The 24,195-nt window shown below is 36.1% G+C and overlaps 2 protein-coding genes across 2 annotated transcripts in view; one reads left to right on the top strand and one right to left on the bottom strand.

Moving 5' to 3' along the window:
• Positions 1-342: 342 nt before the first annotated feature.
• On the bottom strand, positions 343-7,282 carry LOC140771790 (protein NLP2-like). The gene is made up of 5 exons (XM_073113488.1): positions 5,874-7,282; positions 4,797-4,838; positions 3,918-4,670; positions 1,882-2,005; positions 343-1,718 (listed from the first exon to the last, which is right to left on the bottom strand). Exons 1-5 carry the CDS (start codon positions 6,750-6,752, stop codon positions 652-654), a joined length of 2,865 nt encoding a protein of 954 aa, XP_072969589.1. The 5' UTR covers positions 6,753-7,282; the 3' UTR covers positions 343-651.
• An 8,349-nt stretch (positions 7,283-15,631) lies between these two features.
• The window catches only part of LOC140771588 (uncharacterized), a 16,908-nt gene continuing 8,344 nt past the window's right edge, over positions 15,632-24,195 (top strand). The window contains exons 1-2 of the mRNA XM_073113142.1: positions 15,632-16,163; positions 17,561-17,660. Coding sequence (XP_072969243.1) covers positions 15,943-16,163; positions 17,561-17,660 — 321 coding nt within the window. The 5' untranslated portion in view covers positions 15,632-15,942. The remainder of the gene's footprint in view (positions 16,164-17,560; positions 17,661-24,195) is intronic.

Consider the following 24,195-nt stretch of genomic DNA (forward strand, 5'->3'; position numbering starts at 1 on the left):
TGCAAATGCCTGGCCCAGGGTGTGCAAGATGTACTCAGTCTTACCTTTAGAGTTCTTTTTTGCCAGTTTCAATGATTTGAAGTATAGATTGAAGTTTCGATCAGCCGGTACAACCGATTAGCCGACCTCCAACCGGAATCATCTGAAATAAACAGCCGAATCTATCCATACAACTAAAATGTATCATTTTCTCAAATGGCTGATACAACCAAAAAAAATCTTGAATATGATAGTTTGTAATTCAAATAACTTATCTACACTTACTTGTAGAAGACAGCCAGATCTCTAGGACAACATAGATATAAAATCTGTGGGTTCTTTAGCACAACATAAGTATGAAGAGGAAACGAAATATAGCATGGGAATTGGGAGGTCAAAAACACGTATACAAAAGTGGAAACTGTACGAGGACAGCCAGAGGCAATTGTGCACAGGATATATGAAGTTGCTTGACTACAATCCATAGGATTCAACATCTTCATACTCTTGCATATATCTACAATTACAATATTTACATGATGATATGAAGTACATATCCTGCCCTAACTGAAACAAACACTTTCCTATTTCTGCTAAATGCTTAAACAGATCAGCCAAAATAACTAAGACTAATCAAATATCTTGACTGTATGTTGTCATATTTTAAGGGCCTTATGGTTCCATAAGCAGGCAGCTACTGCTGGCTGGGCTGCTAAAAACATATGGAACATCTCGAACTTGAAGTTTTAGACTACGGGAACCAATAGACTCCAATACATCAAGGCATTCTTGCAGATCGGATTCACTTGCCAGGATTACCCATTCTTCCTCATCATCCATGTATTTCAGCTGGAATGCCTCAGTTAACAATTTGAATCTCTTCGCTATTTCCTCGAAAAGGTCTTGGCAACTCATGGATGGTAAGAACTTGAACCTCACAGTGTCGCCCTTGTAAGTAGCCTTAACTGTGATGGCAGGGCCGCTTTCAGTTATCAGCGAACATTTTGAGCTTTTCTTGAAAGTAAGATGACTTGATGCACTGCCACTGGAAGAATCTGTCATACTGGAAGTAGAAGGATGGCTGTGTTCCATGACCCCATCATCATTATCTATTTTAACATTCATTTTGTTCAGTCCTGCCACAGAAGAGGTGCTCCTCAATTTCATCTGGTCTCCAAGGCTCTCAAAACATGAGCTGACCTTCTCAGAAGTACCTTGATAGCCTGCTTCTTCCATAGGATAGGAAGCTTTGGTGATAACTCTAGAATGCAGTGGCAATCCAGATGCATCTACAACATTAGCATGCTCCAAGACGCCTCCATCAGGACCAGTATATTTGCAAACATTAACACAATTATTCACAGGAACACTGAATTCATCCCTCTCACTTTTGAGCATAGTGGGATGCTGTAATTTACCTGAACTCTCTGTTTGGTTTCTATCATCAATTAAAGGGTATTCTGGTTGTAATTTTTTATCAGGGTGTTCACTTTCAAAGACATGTCTGACATCACGACCTGTGTGGTCAAGGGTTCTCGATGCTGTTTTCTCAGGTGAGGAGACTGCTGCGATGAGACATCCAGTAGCAGGATCATATTTCAGTGCTCCCTCCACGCCTTGTACCGAGTTTATCACATTCTGTATCTTCTTTAAAGAACGGTTGACCTTGTTTATCTTGCGAGATGGCCATCTCGAGATCCCATGTTGCCTACATATCCGTTTTAAGGTCGTAGGGCAAACTGTCATAATGATAATGACAAAATATTAAAAAAAAAACCTCCAAACATAATCATCATATTCTGTTTCCTTTAACTTCTATGGAAATATGCGAAAAAGCTATCTTGTAAGGATTTGATTATTATAAGGTCTATTTTCCTGCTAAAGATAGCCTGCATAACTCACCACCAATGCTCTTGGCAGCATCCTTCAGACTCCCAGAGAAGTATTGCTGAAGAACACTTAAACTAATATTCCTCTCAGCCATGCTACGTTTTTTCTCCGGGTGCCTCATCAAGCATGATTTCAACTGCAATACAGAATTACAATGATGTTCAATCCTATCACCACATCAACCCATGAAATCAAATGAACAAGCAACCTTATTAGTGCCTCTCTTTTATTTTATTAGCAAACTCAACATTATGACTTCAGCAACTCAAAATTATCGACATTTGAGAAAATAATGCCATGAATTTGAAGCAGTATAGAGAATTCATCACACTCTGCTGGGTGATAAAGTACGTGGTCATGTAGACATCTTCTGTCTAAAGGACTTAACCATTGTGCTCAGTCACATTAAAAGTTTTCCAAGAAGCAAGGTTTTATAAATATCTGTCCAAAGATGACAGATGTAAAGGGTCTAATAGAGATATCATGTCAACTAACAAAACAAGAGCAAAATTAGCATGTATAGTGGTTTTGAGATCATTAACAACTAGATATGCTTGATTCTATTTTTAAAGCAAGAATGAAGGGCTTCAAACAGATCAGAACATCAATATAATTCCAAGCAATCTATGCTGAAACGAATTTGGATGTTTTCTCCAGGAACCCTAAGCATATTTCAACCACACATGGCATTTGAAGTATCCCCGCATAACACAGTATTTGAAATAACTCATAAACGGCAAAAAGGACACAGTTTTCCCCAAAAGATATATAGAAGACCAGCAATGTGGAAGTGGTGCATTAGATAATATAACTTTGCCACAAACCAGATCATGCTATTAGAAAAATCATGCAGGCAATTAATAAGCCTTCCGATGAGGCCAAAATGAAAAGGAGATATATCAGCCACTTCTTGCATTGTTCCAAAGCCCCTGCCTCACTCTTTTCTATCTTCTTAAATCCCTGAGATGTCATCTTACCTCTTTACTTTGTTGATATTGACAAGCAAACATTTCAAGATTATTGATACATATTTTAGAGAAGAAAATTACAGGCAGGAAAAAAAAAATGAAAGGCTACACATACTTGGTCCAATATCAAATGCATATATATACACAAAGAGAAATTAGAGAATAGTATAAGAAATATAGAAAGAATCTGGGAATGTGCCTTGAACATTTGAGGGGACAGTAAGGTTGGTACACTAAATGAGGTTTGTAAGCATCTTTTGTATTGTGTAGTTGCTACTCAGTATCTTAGCCACAGAATATGATCCAATTACTTGAACTTTGAAGAATGTAACCTCGTTCATCTCTAAATTATCTAACAAAAACATTCAAGAAAAATTGCATAAATCTTTTTCACCTTCATCAAACTCTCATTTGTTTGGCATTACCTTGTGTATAACCTCTATCCATCTTCACAAGGTTCAATCTAGAACTAATTACAGAGTTGCTAGTAGACTTTGTAGTGGTACTTAGTTTCAATTTCATATGAACTATTATCCTACAGTAGACATTTATTTAAAATTTAAAAGTTGGAACTATCCAAAATCAACTAAACATGGTTTATGTTGGACAGTCTGACTAGGACTCAACCTAAAAGATTAGAAATTAGAACTAGGTTGCAAGTATAATAAATTACTTCTGGATTATCTTTTCCATCCATCCATTACAGAGCCAGATAATTGAATTGAAGAACAAAGTATTAACTATATCTGAACTAGAGAACATGCAGAAAACATGTGTACCACATGGGATGAACACAAAGAAACACTAGAAGATCATATAACCTAATAATTACAAGAAAGTAGAGGCAAGATTGATGTATGTAAAAAGGTAGAATCTCTAACTGTGGCTCCATGTAAAGTTTATAAGGCTGGTTGTAAATTTATCTACGGTAAAATCTTATTGCTCCATGGACCATTCTACTCATAAACCTAGTTTTCCTCATTGGGAAGTAAAGAATATCTGATCCATCCTCAGGCTTCATGAGCATTTATATCAAAGATTCAAAACATAAATATAAGATAAAGTCAAGACAGTAAGCACCCTGTCAGGCTGCACAGCTCCTCCTTGCTCATCACTCCCTACATTTTGATTTCCAAAAGTCATTTTTGTTATCAGTTGACTGTCACTGTCTATATGCTGAGAGGAATTCGCAGATAAATCAGTTGATGGATATCTTATTCCTGCTCCCTTATGAACTATTTCTTTGTTGACATCATCCCCAACAATTTCCGTATCAGAAATGGTTCGCAAAGTCCTAGAAATTCTCTGCATTGTACAGGAGAGGTTATTTAACAGCAGCTGTTGCTCATCACTACCTCTGCAATTAACTGGAAGAAAAAACTCCAATATATAATCATCATTGCCAGTGTATGTGCTCCTTAGCCTGATTGCAACAGCAGCACGCAGACCAAACTTACGAGCATGATGCGCAAGTGGATACTCACGTATGCCATAGTCTCTTACATCAGAGGAGTAAAAAGGGTGATTTGACTGAAGTGCCTTTCCAACAATGCCCTGTCCTTTCTCAAGGCGATGTTCAGCACAAGCATGAAGAAAACCTTGCATTCTCATATCATGGAGATAACAAGCTTCTTCCTGGATGCAGAGCATAGTTTTCTTACTTATACTTGATTGTACCTCCTGATCATTGTTTTCCAAAGAGACATAAAGATTTTGATCATCATGGCAAATAGAATACCATGTAAGTGCCAAAGGTAGCATGTGAGCATGGCAAATGGTTCTCAAAACATCCAATATCTCTGTGAATGCAGATTTTTGGTTCTTTGTGAAGTTCTGCAAATAAGTTACATAAGAAGTGAGAAACCATCTAATTAAGAACCATAAGCAGAATTTTTCCCCATCTCATAAGTATGTGTGTCAGTTAACTAATTGATTATGAAAAACAGTATAGATAACTACCTGCTGATAAGCCTGGGCTTTCACAGTCCTCAAATTCACAGCCTGCAAAAGTACTGAACATTGTCAAAACATAAAGATATGATTAATGAGTTAAAAAAGATAAAAGTATATAAATAAAGTTCATACCTACACATGTTATCAAGATGTATTGAGCTCATCTTGTATGCTTACTGTTGCAATTGTGTATTCTAACATGTATAGTTCATCGAATATTCTTAGGCAAGGTAGACCAGTGATCATAAAGGTCATACATAGGCACATATATAACAAGTCCAAATGAAAAAAAAAAAAGAAAAAGAAAGAAAGAAAATAAAAGAAGAAGAAGCGGGAAACCCAACCGGCCATACTTGTGCTACAATTAGAAGCCACATATCCAGAATTCCAGATAAGACTGCTATTGTTTAAATTTCAGAAATTGTAACTTGACTGTATTTTATTCCATTTTAGCAAGATCAGTCTAAAGATTTGAAAAGATGGCTCTTCGTTAAGGCCACCTAGATAAGCAAGTGGGCAGTTTTCTTCTCTTTTTGTCTAAACTTTTTCCTTACTCTTTGCACAGTAGCTCTCCCATAATTACAACATATAGAGCTTAGACTGCTTAGTTTCTTTCTTGCAGAAGAGATCTAGTAATGAAAAACAAAGTTGGTTCAGACATGTAATCTACTAATAATGACACTACAAATCAAGGACATGTCTTGCACTAGTGCTGTTATTTATTAAAAATAAACCCTCCGCAGCTCCTCCCATGCACAAATATTGATTATGTGAATTTGGTATATGTTACCCATATGGATTGTACAATTGCTTCACGTTCAGATGTATAAGTTGTAGACAGATTAGGCAATTACTAGTTTAGATAAAAGGCCTAGTCACTTAGTGTATAAATTTGTTCATATTTTCCAACTCATTTGGATTCCTGAACTGCCACCCAAATGAAGAAATGGTTGCAAGAGAGAATGAGGACATCTGGACTAAGACCCAGGAAGCTAAAATCTCATTTAAATGCAAATTCTAAAAGGCAAATAATATTAACCTCGAGAACCAGGATTAGAGGAGAACATGGGCTATTTCACTGACCTGCAAAGCATTGCAAACACTGTCCATCTCCGTATAAAAATCAGATTTTTCTTTCCTCGTAACAAGCTCAAGTACTGCACAACATGAACCTTTAGAAGAGTCAAACACTGGCACCGCAAGAGACCCACATACTTCATGTCTACGTGCATATTCTACCCTCAGGTACTCAAGCTTATGGTAATAGACAACATTTGAGGTCCACTCTGGCATCCCGGAGATGAACACTCGCCCTGGAAGCCCAAGAAACAGACCGGATGCTTCCCTTGCCGAAAACGTGAAATGTCTCGACACTTCACGGTACCCCGCCAGAGCTTCATCAAGCAAAAATGGCTGCTCAAACGTACTCAACACATACTGTTCACCCTGCTTAATAGGCATCCAAACCTGAGCAAGGATTCCACCACCTGATGACTCCTTAAACAAGGAGAGTGCCTTGAGCATCCTTTCAGCAAACGAAATGCTGGCAATACGTTTGGGAACTATACTAGCAGCCTGGTTAGAATTGTTACCTGAAGCAAAATTGCTAGAATTCCTACATATCCCCCCCATGTCAGGTGAATTTTCCGAATACTCATCTTGCAGATTAATCATTTGAGATGTTATCTTCTCATTGCAGCCAGAATAACTACCAACAGAGACATCACCATTCTTATCAGTGCCATCCTTACATTCTATCATAGTTATCGGTGATGCATAAGAAGACCAAGTATCAGGCATCTGCTGAAAAGTTGAATAGCTCAGAGCGGAGAAAATCTGCTCTCGCGTCGACGGGCTGCAGAGTTCTGCATAACCATCAAAATTCATCAGAGCTGCGAGGGTCAATGGGTCGTCCGGCGTCGCAGTCCCCGTCCCGCAATCCAAAGGTGTGAGTCCCTCCATATGAAATTGCTTGCAGACACCCAACCAGTGATTTCTTAATCCCTACGCAACAATCAAGAACTCAGACCTTGACATCACAAATCTAACCATCTTCTTGAACTCTTGCCTCTCTTCTCGTTCACAAAAATGGAATCTTTCAACCTCAGGCACAGTAATTTACTCCCTTTGATGCCGAGAAACCAACCCCGCCAAGGGAACCTAATTATTCCCTCCGCCGACCACTCGAGAACCAACCTAAACCCCTAGGTTTCATTTCCCAAACCATCTTTGCAGCCTAAGAATCCAAATTTTGATGCGAAAAAAGCCGTTCTTCGAGCCACAATAAAACCCCGAAAAAAGAAAAAAAAATTAATCAAACCCGACGGAATTCAGCTCGACGTCTCAAATTTCTGCAGCTGGATCCCAGAACCGATCCACCACCGATCCAGGACGAGCACAGAAACCCTAGCTGACCTAGGAGAGGGAATAAAGAGAGAAGATTCGAGAAGAAGTTTGCCTTCTTCGCCCGCATATTTCTTTTCTCTCCTCTTTTATTGGTTTTATAGCACCAAAAGATCTAAAATAGACTGCTCCTGTAAGGGAGTGGGGCAGAGGAATTGCGGCGGTAACTTAGAAATGCACCTCGAAGAGGACGAATTTACCATTTTGTCACTATCTCTTTTGGGGAATCCGAATCATCGTTTCCTTTTTTCGCTAGATTCACGTGATTTTAAATTGAATTAAAATACTTTTTTTTTATCTTTTACTTTAGACTAAAATCACTTTACCCCTCGACTTTTGTCCATATTATAATATTAAGATTCTTTGATCCAAAATTGACGATATCTTTGCGTATTTTAATTTAAAACTACCCTCGAACTTTTATTATGTAACGTTAAGTGTTTAATAAAACATCTTTAAAAACTAGTTTGGAAATTTATCATCAACACCCTATATCTTATTTTTATTATCATTTACACTCTACCATATAAATATTATTTTTATTTCTTTTCTTTTTATTTTGAGAAAAAGAAAGGGTTCAACCCAATTGTATTCATAAGTTAATTTTCACCCAACCAAAATAAATAATTAAAAACTAAATAATCATGTTTTGGGAAAGTATAAGGTGCAATTAGTAAATTTCTCTATATTTTACTTGTGGGAAAATATCTGACCGAAATATTTACCAAAGTAGGCGTGCTTTTACGTGCATAATTAATTTTAAAATTAAGTATCAATTTAGGTGAGTTTTTATCATGTAAGATTAGGTCTGTCCTACTTAATCTAAGCATATGATAACTTGTTGAGGAAAATAATTTAGATAAAGAAGTTGCCTTCTTGTTCAATAACTTATAGTAATTTATGTGGGAAATAAATTTCTAAACAAGTTATTTTTTGATTCAATGACTTATATTGAACAAGTTCACCAGTTTTACTGAGCTAGATCTATGAAAGGCGAGACTTAGTATGTTCATAAACTCTGATAACTTAGTGTGTTCATAAACTCTGGTGTAGTAGTAACCAGAGCATAGAACTCACATCCAAAGACTTGATATATATGCTTTTTAATCTTACTATAGCTGACTTAATTTTTAGATTAATTATATCTAAGACCCCTATACTAATGTTTAATTTTATATTTGGTCATTTGTTCATTTTATGTAACACTTTAATTTTCTCAATTATCTAATATCTCTGATACATATAGATATTGTTAATTGAGAACATTAAATATCATCTTATTCTCAACTTTTCTTTCTTCTAAAATAAGGATAAAATTGTGGAAGTTATAGATAAAGAGGTATCGCAGAGGTTCTAAATAATTAAGGGTATCGAAAAGAAAATTGAAGAGGTTTATGTAGAAATAGACAATTGTTTAAGGAGATCTAGGTGTAATTATCTCTTAATTTTATTTTCCAACTTTGATAGGAAAAAATACATTCTGTTTCACTAATAGCTATAATCTATCTATGAGGGTTAAATGCCTCAGTTTGAAATATTAGTTTAATGTTAGTTTTTTATTATATATACCTGGTCTTTGTCATTAATGAAAAGACATGTGAGTAATTAATGAGAATGCGTGAGTAATTTTGATGGAAAAATTCTAATTATCTATATATAATAAATATACTCTCAAATGTTGCCTTCTAATTTCAAAGGTTATCTACCGAAGGTTGCTTACTGATTTTAAAAGTTTGCCTCAGAGTTATTAAATACTTCTATCAATTAATTGGAAAATTATCATATCAATTTCGTTTATAAAATTAATAGAAAAAGAGAGAAGTAAAAAACGTCAAAATAAGTCTCTATCATCATATCCGAGGGTCCAAGAAAAACCGTTGAAGATTGCTATTCACACTTCCGTTTAACAATGTCGTCGTTTTAAAATTGTAAGATTTAATTTACGTTTTGTTATTTTATTTGAATTTATAAATTTTGAATTGTTTGTGTTATAATTACTAAACACATTATAATTACGTTCCACTATCTATCAGGAAATATATACTGAGTAAACTAGATCAAATTACTTAGTGTAAATTATAGTTTACTCTAAGAATATCATAAGATAAAAGCCTTTTAATTTCCTCATTTGGGGGACTTCTCTGAAACCAATAAATTTACTTTGCTGCACTCAAAGATAATTAAATATACAGATAGGCAAACTCAGAATCAAAACTCTAATGTTGGTTACTCTCAACTTATACATTTACACATCATGATCACTTTTAAGTCAACTTATTTCACTGTCTTCTAAACCTAGCTCTATTCATTCTCAATTGTACTTTGCAATTGCCCATAAATTAGTCCAAGCAAATATATCCAAGCATGTTTGATAGCCTCTTATTATTGGATAAGTCCTTTGGGTCCTAATCAATCACAAACCAGCTTGTTAGAATGCCATTTATCCTTCACCAAAGAAATTAACAAAATTGTGGTCCTTGGAAGGGAAAAAAATTATATATATATTTGTGGTTGTCATGGTTAGAGCATGGCATTGGATCTCCTTGATAGCTATTGAGATAGAAATAATTGATTGATTCACCTTTGAATAACTTTTTCTTAAAAGGTTTCTTGCATCTTCCTACCACCATTATATTCTTGTTAAAAAAAAAACTCTTTTTTTAATATTTGGGATATCTTTGCATAATTTCTACTTAAAACTTATAAAAGATCATACTTGTCACTTCATTCTTTAAAATTTTAAATCTTTTTAGTTTTTTAGAATTATTATTATGATTGATTTTGGAAAGAATTAATATCAGTGGCATATTCCTGATAGGTGGTTATTAAAGTTAATAAATGCATACAAGTAAATAAAATTTATTCTTTTTTAAAGTTCAGAGAGTAAGTCGACATCGCCTCCTCTATTCCTCTGTCAGTAAGTCAATGCTGCCGCCGCCGCCTCCTCCTCCTTTGTCGTTAAGATGGCACCACTTCCTTTATTGGCAAGCTTCCTCAAGCCGCCACCACCTCCTTCATCACCTCCTCATATGTTGGCAAACCTCCACAACTTTCTCCTCTTTCTCCTCAAGTCCTCCTTTATCGACAAGCATCCTCCACCTCGTCATGGTTAACTGATTCAAGCTTAGGCTCGACACCTGCTTAGTCTAACTAGGCTAGTGTATGGCTTGACAACAAGCTTCATTTAAGCATGAGCTCAGCTCAAGCTCAATTTAGCTAGGCTCGAGCTTAGTTCGAGTTGAGCTAAGCCAAACCTGATTCTCAAAATAGACTTAAAATTAATTTCGAGCCGAGTCAGAGCTAGAGTTAGCTTGGTCCGGCTAAGCTCATTTATACCCCTAGTTGTAACTAACAAAGACGATAAAAAAAACAAATAAATAAGGTTTCACATAAATACATAGAAGATATGTATATTATTGAACTATATTATTGTACCTTTATATTTCCAAATGAATTACAAATAAGAGTTCAAATCCACGCTAGATATTGGTCAATGGATATTTCATACAATTGGGTGGATAATTTGGATCCCTTTCACTCCCATTCATCTCCGACAATTTGGGAAAAATGAAAGATTGCTAAAAGGATGAGAAAAGTGTACCTAATTTTCAATTAAATTAACATAATTCTAATCTAACTCTCTTGCTATTTTTCAATTAAATACTTATAAATAATTTTTACTCCTATACTAGAGACCAGCGAAAAGGTGCAAATCTTTATCAAGATATATTACATTGGAAGCATTAAGTCATATTCTGTACAAATAAAATAATTATTTTTGATGTAATATAAAGCGAGAAAAAAATTTTAAAAAAAATTATCCTATCTATCAATATACTTTATATGAAAATTTATAAACATTTGCCCACCAAGAGAAGGGATGTTTATTTCAAAAATAAAATCAAGAGCCTTGTTTTGCAAATAAAAACAGGGAAGGTATAATATTGCAAAAGTGAAGACTGGGTATTGTTTTATTCTTTTCATAGATGTTACTTTGGAGGGTAACTAAAAGAGGCCATAAAAAGGTTAAAGGGCATTTTGGTCATATCAGCGGAGGATGACGTCAGTCAACGTTTTCCGAAGAAGGGCGAGGAATGGGACGCAGCGAAAAGATTCCACGTAGCAGAATCCTGAGATTCTCGAGATTCGAGCATGATTAAATAAAGAAATGAATTAAAATAAATTATTGAAAAACCAGTGGATTAATAAATCACAATGTAATTAATAATTCGAATTTTATTACATGCATCCTTTTCTCTGTTCATCTCTGTTTCATTTTTTGGGTTATTTGTACCAAAAGTCTACGTTCTGTTTCATTTTTTGGGGTTATTTGTACCAAAAGTCTACGTTTTCTTTTGTGGGTCGGACCACTTTTTGTTTCCTTTGCAGATGATATATTTTTGTTGTCTTTTTTTCCTTTCAGCTTTGTCCTTTCAATATTTAGTGTTTTATTAAATATTAATCGGATACTATAATAATGAAAAGTAATTTGGTACTCTTCTTCTTCCTCTTCTTCTTCATTTTGTTCATCTTCTACATTATATACTGCTACGGTTTATTATTATTATTATTATTATTATTATTATTATTATTATGCTCTTCCTTTTTATATTTCTTAATCTTTTTTTCTTATATAAATCTCTCTAATCACTCTTTAATTAATAAAATAAAAGATTAATTGGAGATAATGGTGAGATAATTATGATTAGTTGAATAATAAAAAAATGACTTTATATGATTATTATTTATTTCTATGTAAATTATAATAATAAATAAAATCTATTATAATATTTACAAAAATTGTTAATATGTTTGCTTATCCTAATTCTAATTCTTCTTCCTCCTTGTATCTTGTTCTTCTTTTTCTCTTCTATTGTGGCTTCTTCTTATACTTATTCTTTCTTCTTTTCCTATATCTTTTAATTATTCTTTTTTTTCTTCTATATAAATATCTCTAATCACTTTTTAATTAATGAAATAAAAATTTAATTAGATATAATTATAATTAAATAAATAGTAATTATTATTTATTTCTATGTAAATTGTAATCGTGAAGTATGTAGATTATGTCATGTATAGTAAAAACAAAGAAAATTATTAAAAAAAAATATTATTATATTTATGAAAGTTATTAATATATTTTTCATTTCTTCTATTTCTTCCCTTTTTTCTATTGCTTCTTCTTCTTTTTCTTTTTTCTTTATCCCTTAATCATTCTCTCTATTTTTCTATCCATCGCTATTTAATTAATAAAATAAAAGATTAAACTGAGATAGTGGTAAAATAATTATAATTTATTAAATAAAAAAAGAAAAAAGAAAGAGAAGGATTAAGAAAACATATAATAATAATAATAATAATAATAATAATAATAATAGAAAATTTTGTTATTTTTGTACAATTTTTGTTGCTTTTTTATATACCGCAGAATTTATATACTCCACAATTACAATTTACATGGTAACAAATAATAATAATGCGAAATTATACTTTCAGTAATTTAAATAATCATAATAATAATAATCATGCAGAATTATACTTTCAATCATTTAAATAATCATAATATCTCACTACTATCTCTAATTAAATTTTTTATTTATTAATTAAGAGCGATTAGAGTGACTTATATAAAAAATTAATTAAATAATAGAAGAAAATTAAAAAGAAAATGAAAACGAAAAAGAACTTAATGATAGAAGAAGAAGCAATACCATCAAAGAAGAGGAAAGAAGATGAAGATATATTAATTATTTTTAATAAAACTATATGTGTTAATTCAAATAATAATAAATAAGCTATAGATATATTAATATATAAATATTTATAATTAAAATTAATTAATAATTGTACTAATTATACTTAGCTAATAATTACGTCTGTGTGTATATATTATTAAACTAATTAAGAAAAGGAAATACAAATCCCAATGCTATAGTGTTGGGCTCTAGCACTATCTACTATAGTGTTCGGCCGAGCCCAACAATATTGTAATAGAGGAGAAGAGAAGAGGAAAGAGAATGGGAGGGAGCATGAGAGGAGAGGGAGCCGAGTTGGTAGGGAAGGGATCGGCCACTACTGGTTGGCCTCTTAGTGGTAGCTCAAAGGAAAGAGGTGAAAGAAAGAGAATAAAGAAGAGATAAGAAAGGAGAGGAGGATGAGGAGGCTCCTCACTAGCGGCTATTGGGGGAGGGGCGGTGGCAGTGGCAAGGTTCTAGGGGTGGCATCCGAAATCCAAGGGAGAGAGAGAATTTGAGTGAAAGAAGAGAGAGAGAGAGAGAGAGAGAGAGAGAGGAGTCGGTGCGAGAAACGATGGTTATTGTTGTAGTGATAGTGAGGCCCGCCACGCCTAGCTAGCAAATAACTTTTTTAGTGCCATGTAAATATTTTTTTAGTGTCAATAAAGGCAAGGATCTACTAGCTAAAACTCCCTCACATTGGTATCAATTATACTAACAATTGAATAATGTGATAGGTCATAACTTAGCTCAGTATATATGCTCTCAAAAACTTCTCTTGTAAGAGTTGAGAGTGCTGATTTGGACCATTTCATGTAACTCAATTTCTTAATGATCAATGTCTAGAGAACTTCCTCTTGGATAAAAAATAAAAGGGTACATACATTTTACTATCATGTACTTGTACCTAAAATTAGTTTACCCTAATATATTTCAAAAGGTTTCAATCCAGTATCTATATTTATGAGTAAAGTGGGATAATTAGTTTTTTTATTAAATTTAACTAAACACAATGGCTATTTTAATCATTTAGCCTTCGTTCACTTGTGAAATAGGAAGGAATAGGCTTATTCTAGAGCAGTAACTAAACAACATTTTACATTATCCTAGTATACTATTTCAATATTTTCTCTTATCTTACTGCATACAACTTTCTAAAAATTATTTATTAATAACCCAAGATTATAATTTTACCCTTTGAGATGACAACATACTAATCATATTAGTAACAGTTCCTATCTTCTCTCTTTCATCTCCAAAGGTAGCCCCGTATACCCGCACAAAGTGGGGTATTACCCCGCACAATGCGGGGTAACCAACACCCTCAAGCAATCTAGTGCGCTCCTCTGAGCCCTCCAGCATTCCACTATCGACCACAACGTCTCCTACGTCACCAAGATCACGTACGATGAGATCATTAGCTCCCCCTTCTCCGCTGTTTGCAAGAAACTCACGTTCGACCTCCTCTGCTCGCTCAACCTTACTCTTAACCTCTAGAACATGCTCATCTTCGACCCGATCCGATCTCTCATCCCCCAACCACAAGGTCTCTGTCGCGGCCCTCTACTTTCTCTCCTCCCACTTCCTCCCTCGTCTCCTCTCCGACTCCCACGTCACCCTCACCATCGCATTGACCTCCTCTTCCCTATCCTTCCACCTCATCGCCGTCCTCGCCTGCGACGATCTTGTCCTCCTTTGTCGTGCCTCCCTGTCCCTCCTCGATTTCGTCTCCCTATGGTGGGGCAACATCTCCACCCTTGCCCACGATCGCTCCGACAACCTCACCAAGTAGCATCAATGAACACCCAAATGCGGGGTTATAACCTCGCATAGTGCAGGGTAATACCCTGCACACCAAAGTGCGAGGTTATAACCCAGTACTATAACCCTGCACAATGCGAGGAAGTTCGCAGTAGAAAGGCCCCATACTATTTACTATTTAACATATAGTCAGGGGTACTTTTGTTATTGGGTTTAAAGCATCACTAATTTTCAATACAATTTAATTATTTTAATATCAACTTTATATCACATCAAATGTAATTATTACATCTTATAATAGTATTGAACTTAATATTGCAATAGTTTATACTAGTATTAGCCTTTTCTTCTGGTTTTAAAAATTAGAATACTTATGTCTATTCCACCCTTATTCTCCAAGTGAACGGGGGCTTAGTGATATTATCTTAAAACATGCATGTCTTCTCTAACAAACACGATAGGGTATCTTAATTATTTTGACGCCGTTTAGTTAAGTTTAACGGAAAAATCATCGGTTTCACTTTAATCATAAATATATGAATTGGGTTGAGATTTTCTAAAGTACATAGTAAGGTAAATTAATTTTAGGCATAAATACATAATAATAAAAATATATATATTTAACTTAAAAATAGAATAAAGTTTAGGCCGGGTTGGGCTCAATTGGGATGCGAACTAAGATCGGTTTGACTGACATTGAGTTCCAACAAGGATGGGGCCAGACTTTTCTGTGCATTTTGAGAAGTCCCAACTCACACTCACATCTAAGCCCATAACTCCAAAAGCCCAATCGACATGTGTGCTCTGCGCTGGCACGACATTTCGGCCAGATGTAAATGTTGTTATAGAAGAGGGACAATTATGTAATTTAATACTTTGACCTCTAAGAAATAGTAGTCGATGCATCGAGTTCATTCAATGATAGCATTCATCATCATATGTCTGGGTTCTTGCTAATCTAAATCTCAACTTAAAAATGCTCTAAATATAGAGAGGGAAGTTAACATGAGGAGAGAGAGAAGACACAGACAAAAAACGAGAATTGCTTCCCATCTCAGAGAGAGAGAGAGAGAGAGAGAGAGAGGAAAAAGGAAGAGTTTTCTCCCTTTCTTCTCTAAATTCTTGCATCTGTTCTCCTTGTACCAATTTGAGTTCATTTGTTGAGCAATCTTTTTCGTTGGGAGAAGAGTAGTTGAAATTGGCGGGAACCGGAGGAGAATTGGGGGAATTTGAGAGGTAGGTTTTGGTTCTGGATGTGTGCAAACGCGAATCCATCGGGGAATCAGGATGGGAACCACGGAGGAGGTGGTGGAGGTGGAGGAGGAGGAGGTGGTGCCGCCGCCGGAAACCCTAGCAATGGTAGCACGGGGACTGCAGCGCCGGGGAATTCGGCGCAGGCTTTAAAGCATGACCCTGGTTTATCCTCCGAGTGGTCGGCGGAGGAGCAAGCTGTTCTCGAAGAAGGGCTTAATAAGTAAGTGTAAATCTTTTGAATTCTAGAGATTGGGTCTCTTTCTTTTTCTTTGGATGCTTGGGGTTTTTTATTTTTCGTTGCTAGTTGTTTGTTTGGAATTTTGGAATTTTGCTTTTTAATGGCATTTTTTTGGGTTCTGAAGGTCAGATTTAGGATGGGTTCTTGGAGATTTAATGAAGTACCATTTATTCTACGCAATCATTATCTATCCAGCATTACTGCATCTATGCTCAGTGGGAGATTTAAGAAATTCTTTATAATTACAGTAATCGGTTAGAAGTTTAGGGATTTTAAGTTATCATTTTTGTGCATACGGTTGCAGGATATCCTTCTAAAGGTAGGTACTTTGCAGCTTTCTAATAAATTTTTCTTTCTATCCTGTACAAACTTTTCATGATTAATTCTTTCAATTAATTGTGTGAAGTCATGAATTTTTATTCTCAAGAGTAAGCATCTGTGTTCCTATGAACTTTCTGATGTATGGCCTCTTTTAAGGCTGGTAGTATCCTGTCAATGAAATAATTCATTTGATTAGGGAATTATTTGATAATATATTATCAATTCATAGATATTTCTTGCATGATGCTTTTTGTGTTTTATTAGCAGTAAGACTAGTGCAAAGATAATGATGCAGTTCTGATTTGAACCCATGCCAGTTATGGAAAGAACACATGGGGAGAAAAATGTTATTTTGAGTTTTGACTAATCTTTTATGTGTGGTAGAAGAAGATAAAATGCTTGAGATGAATCTATTTGTGGCATGTAGCCTAGTATAATTCATGAGTGTGATGCATATCTAACCTCACTAGTATTTAATACACCAATATTGTGTCAGATCTGTAGTGTGCTAGCATTATGTGACAGTAAAGCTTGCCTCTTGCATACTAGTACTCATGGATTCAAGCTAAAGAATGACCTTCCCAATAATCTAGATAATGCACACACTATGCGCGTCTTGTCTTTCCCTAACCCTACATCGACAGTATCCTTATTCATTCAAACACTCTTTTATAGGTAATCTATTAGCAATGAGAATATTCATTTCTAATGCAGCATATAATTAGATAAATTATACAATTGCACTATGTTAAATCCTTATTATTTAACTCTATCTAAAAGTTAAATTAGTTAATAATTGCATGCTTTTGGGAATATATTGGTGCTAGTTAAATTTGCTAACTACTTTTGAGAGAACACCTTGAAAACAACTGTGTCAGAGGATTATGTTTCTTTCTTGTTTTCTTGTTCTTTTTGTAATGACAAATTTCTCTTGGTTATATCTTTGTTTTATTTACATTGGCAGTTTCCTTTTCCATCGACATGATTTTTTTAATTTTTTTTTTCTTCTTCTTCTAAGCAATAAGAAACCTCTGACTTTGTGATTATACACATTTAAGGTATGGATCTGAATCAGCAATTGTTCGCTATGCAAAAATCGCCATGCAGTTGCAAGACAAAACTGTTCGAGATGTGGCCTTACGATGCAGATGGATGAGTGTAAGTCTGACACCTAATAGCACAAACTTACGAATATGACCTAAATTCTTTTCTGCTGTCTTGAATCTTAGACACATAACCACTGTCTTATATGGACATTGCAGATTATGATTCAAAGTAAATTATTTCAAGCAGGCACTGTTGCAAACAGAATCTTATTGTTAAAAGCTTATGTTTTTTATTCCTACCTTCTCATATATCACTAGAGCGTGATGAACAATAGCAACGAGTCAAAAGGTGACAATTTTATTGTTTTGTCATCTTGATTTTCTAGGAAACATGAAAGATCCCTAAAATCATCCTACACTTTTATCTTGTTCTGAATTACCATCTAGAATTTATAATCCAAATGAACCATGAATCTTTGTGTAATTTAATGATTCACAGTTCCATTAGACTAGATATTAATTTTAATGTTTTAATTATAGACCCTCTACATGTAGACTTTAAATCATAACTCTATCATCTTGTCCATTGCTTTCATCTTCTTTGCATTCATAAATCAACATTTAGTAATATCTTTAACATGGAATACATGATTTGATTTTTAGTCAACTCCAAATGTTTTTGATATGAAGTAGATAGAACTTCCAAACCTTGGTATCTGTCAACGTCTACCTTTTACCATAGAGACAATTTGTTAGAAGTCCCTAATCTCTAGTTGGTACAGATTATCTTGTAATTTTCCATCTACGGCTCTATATCCAGCAATCTTCACCATTTTTCACATGGTATAGTCGGGATTAATTTTTTTGAATTACCAAATTATAGTTGTTATTGTAGATTTCAACATATAATATATCTGCATAAGCTTGTTCATCCATTAATTGCTTGCACTAACCACATATATTGATTGTATGCTGCTTAACAGTGTCATCGATTTCCTGTGTTCATAGCTTTGTCCAATGCTAGAGGTAAAAGTGAGTTGAGCTCTTGAGATACCCTTAACTTCACTTATCTAATGATCATAACAGTGCAAGCTCAAGTTCAAGTTGAAATTTACTTAGCTTGTGTTTGGGTTGGCCAATATTTAAGTCAGCTCGAGCTTGGTTTGATGTCACCCCATGGTTCCAGAAGTGAAATTCGAGCAAAAGAGGGGCACTCAGATGTGGGATGGAGGTCGGAGTTACCATCCCTTAGAGTTGGTGCGTGGGAGTTATTGGGAAAGGTTGCCCTTGTCATGGGCATTAAAGGGGAAAAGGAGGAGGAGAGGTATGTCCAAAGTGGAAAAGCAAGATCCTAGACCTGTTCTCGTAGTGGATGAGACTTGAGAGGGGAAGAAGAGGAAGAGAGGGTAAAATCTTCAGTTGCCCATCTATCTCCAATCCATTGTAGTTCCATGTTAGATGGTGTTATATCTGTTTGCAATATCCATTGCAATAATCAGGGGGAAAATGTATTTATTTACATTCTTCCTTTTGGGCTTATGACAGTTTGTACCCTAGTTTTTGTACTTGTCAAAGCTGATCCTTATCATTTGCTATTAATGTCCATATTGCACCCTGCTGTTTGCTCAACCAGTGCAGCCTAATAGTTGACTTTGTTTAGTGTAACTAGATGTGTAAAATTTCCAGCACGCCCTTACCCTAGTTTTATTGACACAATATCCTGCTCCCATAACCAAACAGTCTGTCTATAGACTAACTTGATATCACTACCCTACTTATCAGCAGTGGTCGATGAAAAGGGGAGTCCAGTAGTATTGCTGGGAAAGGGCATTTTGGATATTTGGATTTTAAATGAATATCCCGCATTCTCAACCACCATTTGCTGTTAGTTAAAATTACACAATATGTTATGGACATAAAGACCAAAACATAAGGGTTACGTCCAAAGTTTCGGTCTAAAATACATTTTCCCCTATAGTCAAACTGATGCAAAACGTAGTGGGGAAAAAAATGAAGTAGGGAAATAAGAAGGAAAGGAATGGGGTTTCACACCTCCACCCTAAGAAAAAGGTTTCACACCAAAATTCTCTAGAGAACAAATCACACAAACTTTCATTAACCTCCAAAGGAAATACAACGGGTCTATATATAGACCTACAATGGAATTAAGCAAAAAACACCCTACATAGGAAATAAACAAAAGACACCCTAAATAAATAAAAATCAGAACCAGATCCCTATAGGAGGGATCATCAACTGTCGGCGCCTCCTGCGCTGGTACACACGCCATCGCGTCCTATCAGTGATGTCCGCATCATTCTCCCCGGGTGGGAGAGAAGTCGACTCCGTCGAGTGTGCTGCTCTGCTGCTCTCATACTGCTCTAAGGTATCAGGGTGATGCACCTCCAAATCGTGACGATCAAGCCACGTGTCATCAGATGTAGGTCGTCCTTTCCAACGTACTAGATACCGTTGGGATCCACCTTCTCTAGTTGAAATAATTTCATCATCTAAAATTTTATCAATTTCGTCTGCTGTGTTAGGTGGAATATTGGGAAGTGGCGGTAAAGAGGGTCTCTCATAAACAGGCTCATAGGTAGGCTCAGTATCTAGTGGGTTATCTGGAGTAAAATCTGGACCTTTATAAGCTACTAGATCCTCAATATTAAAAGTAGAACTGATGCCAAAATCACTAGGGAGATCTAGAACATAAGCATTATCATTAATTTTCTTGAGAATTTTAAAAGGTCCGGCACTTCGTGCATGCAACTTTTTGACAGTTCCAGGTGGAAACCGTTCCGGACGTATCCGGACCATCACAAAGTCTCCAACATTAAATTCTTTGAATCTCCTTCTTAGATCAGCTCGCATTTTATAATTAGTATTATTTTGAGCAATTCTGTTACTGATTTCTTTATGCAAGTCATGAATATGTGATGCAAATGCAGATGCAGACTCAGACAACCTATGATAATGGGACATAGGAATGAGATCTATAGGTTGTCTAGGTTTATAACCATATACTACCTCAGTTGGACTCAGACCTATGGATCTATTAACAGAATTATTATATGCAAATTCAGCAGTTGGCAGTTTTTGATCCCAGTCTCTTAGATTCTCGCCGACAAGAGTTCTCAGTAGGTTACCTAAGCTCCTATTGACTACTTCAGTTTGCCCGTCAGTTTGTGGGTGGAAAGCAGTTGAATACTGAAGCTTAGTTCCCATCTTATGCCATAGGGTTTTCCAAAAATAACTAGTGAATTTTACATCCCTGTCTGATACAATAGTTTTTGGTAGCCCGTGCAACTTAACGATTTCGTCAAAATAGATTTTAGCAACTCGAGAGGCGTCAAAAGTTCGGGAACAGGGTATAAAGTGGGCCATCTTAGAAAATCGATCCACCACCACAAGAACGGAATCATGCTTTCGGGTAGTCTTTGGAAGTCCAAGCACGAAGTCCATACTAACATCTTGCCAAGGGCAATTAGGAACCGGTAAAGGCGTGTACAATCCTGTATTTTGCTTTCGCTGCTTAGTAAGTTGACATGTATGACATCGACTAACAAGTCTCATAACATCTCTCTTTAAGCTTGGCCAGAAAAATCGATGTTCCGTAGCTTCAATAGTTTTTGCATGCCCAAAATGTCCTGCTAAACCCCCAGCATGCAATTCCCAAATTAAAAATTCCCTTAACGAGGTGCTAGGAATGCATAACCTTCGGGACTTAAATAGATAGCCATCCTGCACGATGAAACCATCTATTTCTCGAGTCTCTCCATTGCTTAATAAATTGTAAACTTCATGAAAATCCGGACATGATTCATATTCAGTTTTGATCTTATCAAATCCTATTACTTCTGCGTTCATCTTTGAAAGAAGAATCATGCGACGACTCAGTGCATCAGCTGCCTTGTTGTCGGCTCCGGACTTGTGTCGCAAGGTGTACGTATAGTCCTGGAGAAATTCGACCCACCTACCGTGTCTGGCATTAAGCTTTTTCTGGGAATTAAGGTAGCGAAGAGCTTCATGGTCAGAGAAGATTACGAATTCTTGAGGAAGCAAATAATGCCTCCAGTGGCGAAGAGATTGAACCACAGCATAAAATTCCTTATCGTACGTGGTATATCGTTGTCTAGTTTCATTCAGCTTTTCACTAAAGTAGGCAATCGGATGACCCTCTTGGCTCAGGATTCCCCCTATACCAACTCCAGAAGCATCACAGGTGACCTCAAAAACTTTAGTAAAATCGGGGAGTCGCATAACAGGGGCTTCCACCATTTTCCTTTTGATTTCAGTGAAAGCTTTAGTAGCACTTGCTGACCACTTAAATTCACCTTTCTTGAGGCATTCTGTTATTGGAGCCATAATGGTACTAAACCCTTTGATGAACCGACGATAGAAGGTAGCTAGTCCATGAAAACTTCTCACGTCTCTTATGGTACGGGGTTCAGGCCACTCTTTGATAGCTTTGACCTTATCAGGGTCAGCAGACACTCCTTCAGATGAGACAATGAAACCCAAGAAAACAATTTTGTTTGTCAAAAACGTACATTTCTTAGGGTTTGCATACAATTGCTCTCTCCTTAAGACAGCGCAGACTTGACGAAGATGATCTATATGTTGCTCCCGAGATCGACTATAGATAAGGATGTCATCAAAGTATACGACTAAAAATTGTCCCATAAAAGGTCGTAATATTTGAGTCATCACTCTCATGAAAGTACTCGGAGCATTAGTCAAGCCAAAAGGCATAACTGTCCATTCATATAACCCATCTTTTGTTTTAAACGCAGTCTTCCATTCATCGCCAGGGCGTATACGAATTTGGTGATAGTCACTTTTTAAATCTATCTTTGAAAATATTGTGGCCCCTGCCATCATGTCCAGCATGTCATCCAGACGAGGAATGGGGAAACGGTATTTTACCGTTATTCGATTAATAGCGCGGCTGTCGACGCACATACGCCAGGTTCCATCTTTCTTTGGCGTTAACAATGCGGGAACTGCGCAAGGGCTTAAGCTTTCCTTCAGGAAGCCTTTTCTCAATAACTCATCAACTTGTCGTTTTAGTTCAGCGTGTTCAGTTGGGTTAAGTCTATAATGAGGCAAGTTAGGAAGAGATGCACCCGGGACGAAATCGATAGCATGTTGAATATCTCTCATTGGTGGCAGTTCATCCGGGAGATCCTCTGGAAAGACATCCGAGAATTCCTCAATCACAGCAGTGGCTTCAAAAGGAATCGATTCACTAGGCTCATTTAGAATTTCTCGAGCCGCAAGAATCAGAATAGGAGCTCCTTTACTCATCTCACGTTCAATACCTCTCGCACTAATCAAGCTGACTTTATTGTTGGAGTGGAAGGGATCAGACTTCTTTTCCATCTTACCACCTCTAGGCTGTGATGGAAGAATCTTGATTTTCTTACCCTCATGTTCAAACACGCAGATATTTGAACGGCCATAAATATGCACATCATTATCAAATAGCCAAGGCCTTCCAAGGATAATTTGACCCACATCCATGGTCAAAACATCGCACCAGATTTTATCCTTATAAGTCGTGAATTCAATTGGAACCAAACAGCGCTCTTTTATTTCCAGCGTGGTTGAATTAATCCACGAAACCTTGTAAGGATTAGGATGGGAAACTGCTCTCAGATTTAGTTTTGAAATAATGGTGGAGGACACGGCATTTATACAACTGCCACTATCCACAATTACTTTACAATTTTTACCTCCAATTTTCGTGAACGTGTGGAAAATGGAGTTGCGCCTCCAATCATCATTGACTTTAGGTTGAGAGAGGGCACATCGAACAACATGTAACCTTGTGGAGTCTATGTGCCTCAGGCACCCTAGGGTATTTTCTTCCTCTTCATCTTCAAAATCTCCTTCTTCACCGTCTACATGGTGAACATACCCATCAAAGTCTTGCTCAGGGTCTTCTTCGAAGGGTTCCTCAATTAAACTTATTTTATATGGGCTTGCACAATTTGCAGCAACATGTCCATAGCCTTGACACTTATAGCATTTGACCCGAGGATTAATCTTAGAAAAGTCTTTCTCAATGTTTTTACCTTTGTATTCTACCTTGGGTTGTGAAGGGCTAGGGGTAGATCGATTAAAAGATTGACTAATAGATTTGGCTTGATGAGGACCTGTGGAGGATTTATGAATTTGAGTTCTTGTTTCATAATTTCTTGGGATGTGGTTAGGTCTAGACTCCTCTAAGTCTTGAACTAAGCTGTAAGCCTTTTCCAAAGTATCAACATTACGAGCAAAAAGTTCACTTCTCAATTCTTCACGTAGACCAGCCCTAAATCTGGACAAGATTTGCATAGGGGTTTCTGATTCGATCACGCTACACCGAACAAGCAATTCATCAAAGGCCGCAATGTAATCCTTAGCGGACTTACTCCCTTGGGTAAGTCGGTTCCATCTGTCTAGAAGCTTAGGGTAATAGGAAGGTGGGAGGTATTTACGTTTTAGTTCATTTTTCATGTCAACCCAAATTTCAATTGGAAGCTCACCCCTAATCTCACGAAGAGTCTCAACGTTGGTCCAGTATTGATTTGCGTTCCCAGTCAATTTCATGGCAGCAAACCTGACTTTACGGATTTCCGACATATCATACCATTTAAAGTAAC

The sequence above is a fragment of the Typha angustifolia genome, chromosome 12, assembly GCF_048772165.1.
Source record: "Typha angustifolia cultivar Huaian chromosome 12, ASM4877216v1, whole genome shotgun sequence".
Classification (NCBI taxonomy): domain Eukaryota; kingdom Viridiplantae; phylum Streptophyta; class Magnoliopsida; order Poales; family Typhaceae; genus Typha; species Typha angustifolia.

Excerpts from the sequence above, each read along its gene's own strand:
- LOC140771790 (XM_073113488.1), bottom strand. The coding sequence starts at position 6,752 with ATGGAGGGACTCACACCTTTGGATTGCGGGACGGGGACTGCGACGCCG. Across the intron at positions 4,839-5,873 it reads GTGTTTGCAATGCTTTGCAG|GCTGTGAATTTGAGGACTGT; the intron begins GTCAGTGAAATA and ends GTACTTTTGCAG. Across the intron at positions 4,671-4,796 it reads AAGCCCAGGCTTATCAGCAG|AACTTCACAAAGAACCAAAA; the intron begins GTAGTTATCTAT and ends ACTTATTTGCAG.